At 37.9% G+C, this 7,688-nt stretch overlaps 1 protein-coding gene across 1 annotated transcript; it reads right to left on the bottom strand.

Moving 5' to 3' along the window:
• Positions 1-4,189: 4,189 nt before the first annotated feature.
• LOC107783444 (exocyst complex component EXO70B1-like) lies at positions 4,190-6,801 on the bottom strand. Its single transcript, XM_075255812.1, has one exon. The coding sequence runs from the start codon at positions 6,464-6,466 to the stop codon at positions 4,469-4,471; it is 1,998 nt and encodes a 665-aa protein (XP_075111913.1). The 5' UTR covers positions 6,467-6,801; the 3' UTR covers positions 4,190-4,468.
• Between the last annotated feature and the right edge of the window lie 887 nt (positions 6,802-7,688).

Genomic DNA, 7,688 nt, shown 5'->3' with positions numbered 1-7,688 from the left:
GATTGCGTGTTGTTGCTGATGTATTATTCTAGATTTTTTCGTTTTTTTGGATTTCTAGATTGAGAGAAAAAAACATGAAGAACAGATATATGATCGCCAATTTGATTTCTGGAAACGACGAAGAACAGAATATAGCAATGTTGAGTTGTTGAATCTCGAAGATTTGAATGCTACAATTTGAATTCAGTTTGTTGAAACTGTTCGTATTTTTTAAAAAAAAAAAAATTGAAATTGTAATTTAAGAGTAAATTACACAGATGCGAAATCTCCTTTCCGTTTCAAAACTTGAATTTAATGTAGAATCAATCAATCTCAAGATTCTTTCTTGATTTTTCGCGCGTTATTAAGGGAAGATTCTGCCCTATTAATTCCTAATAAACGAATGGTACAGAAATTGTAGGAAAAATGTGGACCAGGCGGGTAATTTAGATACTATGCACATATTTGGTAATAAAGTTTCATATATGGTATAGGAAGGAAAAAATCTCAAGAAATAATGTAGTATTTTCATGTCCGCTAAAATTTGAACCTGAATCGACCCTCAAAACATTAGCTTTCTGCAATCAGGGTATCATAAATGAAAAAAGCAAACGCACTGAACTCAGCCAGTGACAACTGAAAACTCAGTCAAAAAGTTAGCTAGAGTCAGCATCAAGATTGCCAGAAGTTATTGCATTTGGAACCAAACTATTAAGTGCCTCCACCCACCTCATCCCCTTCCTCAACAAAGCAAAAAATTAACTGCAATTACCAATCATTAACTACCAATATGCCTTTCGAGATGAACCTCATTTCTACTCCCCTCCACGAGAAACGAAGGGCCCAAAAAAAAAAAAAAAGGACACCTTGCATAATGCAGAAGATCTCTATGTTCTTTGGGAACAAAGACCTCACCTCATACCCTGAACCTGAAACAAGAAAATAATCTAGGCTTGCCACTGAAGGAATAAGAGCGCCATTCAGGATATTTTAAAGCTGCAATGACACCTTCCTTTATCTCTCTGATGTATTTCTATGCAGATACAAAACCATGAACATAATCTAGAAAGCATAAAAAGACCCTCATAACAAGCACATAATGCAACACATGCCAAAAATTTTCAAAACTTAAAATATAACGTACTTGCAGCAAGAATTACTTCTACAGTTGAAATTATCTGAGAATGCGATTGCACTCAAGTGTATGCAAGCCCAGGTTAGAAAATAAGTGGATCCTCTGTTAGGATCATGCCATAGATATAATTCTTCTACTATTACATGGTCTATCATTCCAGTACATCAGACGATGCAATTTGAATTCTGAGCTCAGTTAGGTGGATAAAATGGTCATTATCAAGATTCAAGGAGAAAAAGGAAAAGAGGTTATTGCAGTCGAAGCTAAGAAATGCCTACAGCCACCAGTATTTCCATAAAACGAAGACCTAATACCAACTAGAGCTGAGACAACTCGAAGTTTTACCAAGTCCCAACAGTAATCACGCCAAAGCAAAATACTAGATATTACTCATCAAAAGGAAAAGAAAAGAGATCATTCGATGTCAAACTAAAAGTGTGATTGGGAAGTGTCAAAAGAAATTGACTCGTCGAATGACACGATACTTCTCCTTTGAAGGTAGATTGACATTATGAACACGGTCTTGGATGGCATTCCGCCAAATCTAATGTCATTAAATCCCAATCCATGAGAAGTAGAACAATTGAATAAACTCAAGAATGATTTCTTTGTGGGAAGGAAGGAACAAAAAGATAAGATGGACTACAGTGAAAAATAAAATAAAAAGAGATGGTAGCATGGGGAACGAAACAATGAAAAGAAGAAAATTCATCTTATGCCAAAGTGATCGATTAGAAAATGGTTGGTGTAATCCTTCACAAGGAATCATAAAGAGTGGGAAATTGACAATAAGACTGAACTTCAAAAAAGATCAAAATGGATTAAGATATGAAGTGGTGCCAGATTCAATAAAATGGAGGTAACTAAAGTATGGAGCATAAGCCTTGGCGGGAAAAGTCACCCAATACATGTGTTGGCTGGAGGTAGCAGGTACCCGGTCGAATAGTCGAGGTGTGTGCAAGTTGGTCTGGACACCACTATCATTCCAGGAAAAAAAAGATGGAAAGTACTCCGTAGAATCTGGCCATAAATTGTTAGACACATAACACATCCAATACAGTGGCCTGGGAGAATAATCTGAAAAATGGATGCCACTCAACCACACCACCCCTCCCATGAGGCCTATTCAACATACAATCCCCAGAAACAAGTATGGTTATTTGCATAGGTGTTACATGTAGCAAAAAGTAGTGAAGAGATGAATCATCTACTTCACCCTGACAGGTGAAGAAGAAGAATTGTTCTGTTTGTATGGCTTATGATAGGTGATACCAAGGACAGTCAAGGAACTGCTTTGGAGCTGGCAAGAAGACGAATGGGAAGGAAGACAGTAGACGTAAAGTTTTTTTTTTTTTAAATTAAGGAAGACAGTGAACTTCAAGTATACAATTCCAGCTTGCGTTTTTTGAATAATCTGGCCCGTGAAAAAGCAGAGGTAATTTGATGCAAATCAGATGGACCACACAAACTTTTTGATACAGAAAAAAAAAACCACCCACGAGTCAACAATGGCTTTTTCCCTGGATGTATATGATTTAAACTCACACTATGTCCTCAGGGGTCTTTGGATGTTTAAATGGTAAGGGTACCTGAGTTTTTCCTGCGTGCACTTCTAAAGCCTCATTGGTATTTTCAGTTGGAATAAAGATTCTTTCTGACTTATCAAAAGGGGGAAACACTGCTGATATGGGGTGAAGAACATAAAGCATCACAATAAATGTTTGCAACTTAAAGGGCACCGGAAATATAATAATGATAAAGCTAAGTCGTAGAAGAAAGTGATAACCACAAATATTAACTGACGCACTATATCAGTGAAAACTCGAAATAATGGCAAGTCCTTACTGTGAGATCTCTCTTGGTTGGACGTGAAACCAGAAAGTTCTGAAATTTCAAACTACAACGCATATTTAGGAAAGCGCATAGTGAAGTCAGAGTGCACCTGGAGCTTCAGTTAATATGAGAAGTTCAGAGCAACAAGATAAAATCAATAACCTATGGGAAGTTAAAAAGCAATCCCTTAGCCGAACAAGATTATAATGTTTGAAGGAAAATCGACATACCTAACTAGCACAACCAAGGGTGTGACTTACAGTCAACGAAGTGGGATGAAACCTTGGAGACTAAGATTCAAATCCCAGCAGAGAAAAAAAAAATGTTAGTTGATCTCTTCCAATTTGTCTAAACCTTGGTGAGGAGAGTTCCCAACACCTGAGATGGTGGGAAGTAGCAAGTACCCCGAATGGAAGGACACCACAATTATCATCTAAGAAAATGGCAGCATAACAGACATTTGTGAAGCCTAAAATATTTTACTCACTACTAGGAATTACTGATTTGCTATCTATCAAAGCCTACTTTGGTAGGCTTGCAGTTATGTTTGCCTTGTGTGACTTATCACAATAAAACAAAAGCAAAGAACAAAGGAAGGGGCAAAAACTTGGATCAATGTAACTAGACATAACTCAGAGCAGGTAAGATAATAAGATTTGGAATTATGTATCCTCCTATAGTATCTGCTTAGTCGGCAGCCAAGTGATTCATTAGGAAAGAGAAAAGAGATAAATAGAAGGAAAAGATAAGCACAATGCAAATTCATCGGCAAATACTGTGAGAGGCCTTTTGATATCCCTGTAGCCTTGTCACATACTCAACAACAACCAACCCAGTGTTATTCCACAAGTGGAGTCTTGAGAAGAGTAGTGTGTACGCATACCTTACTCTACCTTGAGAAGGTAGAGATGCCTAGTCACATACTAATACTGGATAATATAGGCATTATCCACAAGCAGCAACTTCAAACAGGAACGTATACCGAAACACCACTTATTATAGATAAGAAAGTGTGTAAAGATAAGAAAGCGAGTTATAGATATACACACACCCAAAACACTGAAACTGTTTCATTTGGGAGTAAAAGGAAAGCAGCTCCAGACGAATACTATTTTCTGTAATTTCCTTTTAAACAAGAACACAAAATAACATCTCCAGATACAAAGTCACTTTGCGTCGTTTGGGATACAACAAGTCAGCAGTAAATTGCAAACCATAAGCAGGACGAGGAAACTATAATGATTAGCTTACCAAGTATCCTATCCATATGATGAAATTCTATCCATATGATGAAATTACGGTCTGAAGAGCTCGATCATAGACCATTGTATCACCAGATCTCACATATAATACATATACATCTCACAAAGTTATTACAGTAGGTGAACAAGAGTATAGCCAGTCTCATTGAAATTGCTTTTAACACATTCAGGCCAACAAAGAAACAGAACATCTGCAGCCTATACTCTAGACATGCTAGTCCTTAGAAAGGAGGCATACCTGTCTCCAAAGACCTGCACTCTACGTGCCTTTTCTTTTCATATGGTGCAAAACAAGAGGTGTTCCTTCAAATAGATCCAACAAGTAACCCTCTAAGTCCTCTAGAGTATACTTTATGTACTTCCCAGCATTTCTTCCACTCTCTAAATGACCCCCAAACCTCCCCAGAAAAGACCGATAGGCAGGTAGCACTTTTTCAGAAATAGAAATCCTCAGTTCTTCGCGCAGTTGAGCATCTGGGACCTTCCAACCCGTTTGGATTCTATAAATTTCTTCAAAACATAAGTTGAAGTTCTTAAACCTCTCCTTGAGGACTGTCTTTGAGGCATTGCTTGAGCTTCCACCAAGCCCTTCATCCTTCAAACAAGATAGAACCTTGCTCCACGAAGCTCTAAGATAGCCTGTAGCATGTTGTCGAATTTGACCCCTTCGCTTTCTGACCCACTGATCACCTAAAAGTTTTTGAAGCTCCGAATCTTTCACTTTCTGTACTATGTAATGTACATTATTCATCAAAAATATATATTGCATTCCGCTATCTTCATACATTCTCGACTTCCCTTCAAGATTAGCTTCCAAAGACTTGATCAGTAACATCAACCGCCTCGCAAGTGGTGGGACATTCTCAAACTCCAAATTATCACCATTTTCAATCCGGGAACTGTCAGGTTCACATTCACTCTCTACCTTCTCTAAAAGTCCATTCAATGTATCACTATAATCAACCAACAATTTCACATAATTCATAACATAACGAGTCAATGGGTGGATTTCACCTCCTTGTGTTGGTTTCTTTGAAGCCTCCCGCTGAACTGCATTCTCAAACTCCACAAATGTCCCAATAGCTGCTTCTCCTAGGCCATCTAACACCCCTTTCGCCTCACTACATACCATTTCACCAGATTCATCGTTATAAAGCAGGTCAATGTCAGATAAAACATCTGCCAGGGCATCATACATATCCAGAATCCTAAACAACTTCTCAGACGACCTTCGCCCTATCGCCACAGCTTCTCCAAAATTCAACAGCTGCATCACACAGCCCTTTGCAGTTTCCATAAAGCACACTTCTTTAATCAACTCTGAGCCTACAAAAATCTGTTCACATAAGCTCTTTTCAGCAGATAAAAGGATTCTCACCAGAACTTTTACAGCATAAATCCATTTCTTCATTTTCTCGTCCAGCGACTGCCATTCAATCCTGTGGACCTCCTCAATGCTCAGTTTCTCAATGCCAAGTATTGCTAAACATTCATCAAGCACCTCTCTACGAACACTAGAGTATACTTGGCAACATTCTTTTTCATATCCGGATCGAATCATACGGTTAGCAATCTCTCTCAGATCAATAATAGCATCCGGATATACCAAATCAAGGGAGAATTCATCTCCTCCAAGGCTCTTCCCTTTGACATGATTGTACCTTCCACTGTTAACATCCTCCTGATCCTCGGATAAAGTACCAGTTTCAAAATCAGGGATTTCGACAGCAGATGAAGAGATGGAACAACGGCGAATGAAGGAGGACTCGTGGAGGCGGCCGGCATCGAAAGGAACAGTATTGCCAATGAGAATATGGCGAAACTCATCTTCTAAATGAGCCATGGCATGCTGAAGAGCAGCCTCAGCTCGGTCCATGACGAGATCATTTTCCGGCTGAAGATTCAGATCGTCAGTCATCTGAATAATCTCGTCAACGGCGGCGAGGTAATCGAAGGTGGAATCAGGATCGGCGTTGGGAGGGGAGTTCCAATGAAGGATAAGTTGCTCTGCAGCTTCGAATCGAGGATCCACAAAGGAATCATCGCCTCCGGCAGCGGCGGCGGCAGCTTTGGCGGAGTTAGGAGTGGAGGAAGATGATGAAGTCATGAAATTGGAGAGCTTAGAGAGGCGATTATCAAAGGTAGATAAGATCATAAGCATATCATCAGTGTCAACATTTGTGGAAGTGTTGAGACTCTTAACGATCTGTTGAGCTGCAGCAAGAACCCTATCTTGTCCTTCTATAGTCGCCGCCATCAACCCTTCTCTCTATATATTTTCCTTCCTTTCTCTTTCAACCTGGCTCTATATATCTATATATGTGTGGATTGAATTGAATTGATATAAGAATAGAGATTTGGGGGGGTTTGAAATTAGGGTTTGGGAGAAAGGGGGAAAGAAAATGGGTCCTCGATCGAAGTGAGGGGGGAAAGAAGGGAGAAAGAGGACTGGAATTGTTTGGTGGGTTTTGGGAATTGGAATTTTGGAAAATTCAAACGTCGATTGTTGCGTCCATTTCTGCAGCTGCGGGCGTGCGGGTTGTTTCGTTAGACTTGGGTTGGGCTATTGCCTTCGTCCTTCCAACTTCCATCGTGATAAAAGAGAATACGGTATGCGACTTTTTTTTTTTTGTTTAATTTTTTATGAGCTTTTGTACAATAGTAGTACTAATAATTGCGTTATACGTTACGTCAGGAAATGGTACACACTTATGCCCCATGTTTTGTACATGACAGCTTTAGCACTTAGTGGGCGTTTGGACATAAGAATTGTGAAATTTCAGAAAAAAAGTGGAAAAAAAAATTAAGTGAAAATGGTATTTGAAAATTAGAGTTGTATTTGGATATGCATACAATTTGGAGCTATTTTGAATTTTTGTGAATGATTTGAAGTAAAAATTTTGAAAAATAACTTTTTAGAGTTTTTAAAATTTTTAAAAAATTTCGGAATTCAACTTCAAGCGGAATTTAAAATTTTCTTGGCCAAACACTAATTATGAAAGAAATGAATATTTTCAGAAAAAATTAAAAACATTATGGCCAATCAGGCCCTTAGATTTGTTAATGAGAGACCAGCCGTTACAAATGTTCTTTTTTATTGTTACTCTCTCAGTCTCATTTCATGTGACATTAATATTTTTTTTTGTTAATCCAAAAAGAATGATACATTTATCTATTTCGTAACAATTCAACTTTAAATTTCCCTTTTATTTCACACAAGTTTCTATAAATTGTTTTAAATCATAAATTTCAAAAGTCTTCAGTCATTTTTTAAACTCCATGTCCAATCAAACATATTCATATAAATTGGGACGGGATAATATTTCACCAGATACAAGGTTGATAAATGAAATATATGTAACAGATATTTGAAGGTATTTTCTTTTATTTAGATTATTGATGATCGTTATTCTTCATTATATTCTATGCAATTAAATAGAATCTATATTTGAGGAGCCAACTACGAAGCTCTTAAGAGG

The sequence above is a fragment of the Nicotiana tabacum genome, chromosome 6 (assembly GCF_000715075.1).
Source record: "Nicotiana tabacum cultivar K326 chromosome 6, ASM71507v2, whole genome shotgun sequence".
Taxonomy (NCBI): Eukaryota; Viridiplantae; Streptophyta; class Magnoliopsida; order Solanales; family Solanaceae; genus Nicotiana; species Nicotiana tabacum.
Note: the sequence above shows the minus strand (reverse complement) of the source record. Positions and strands in the feature narration are given on the sequence as shown.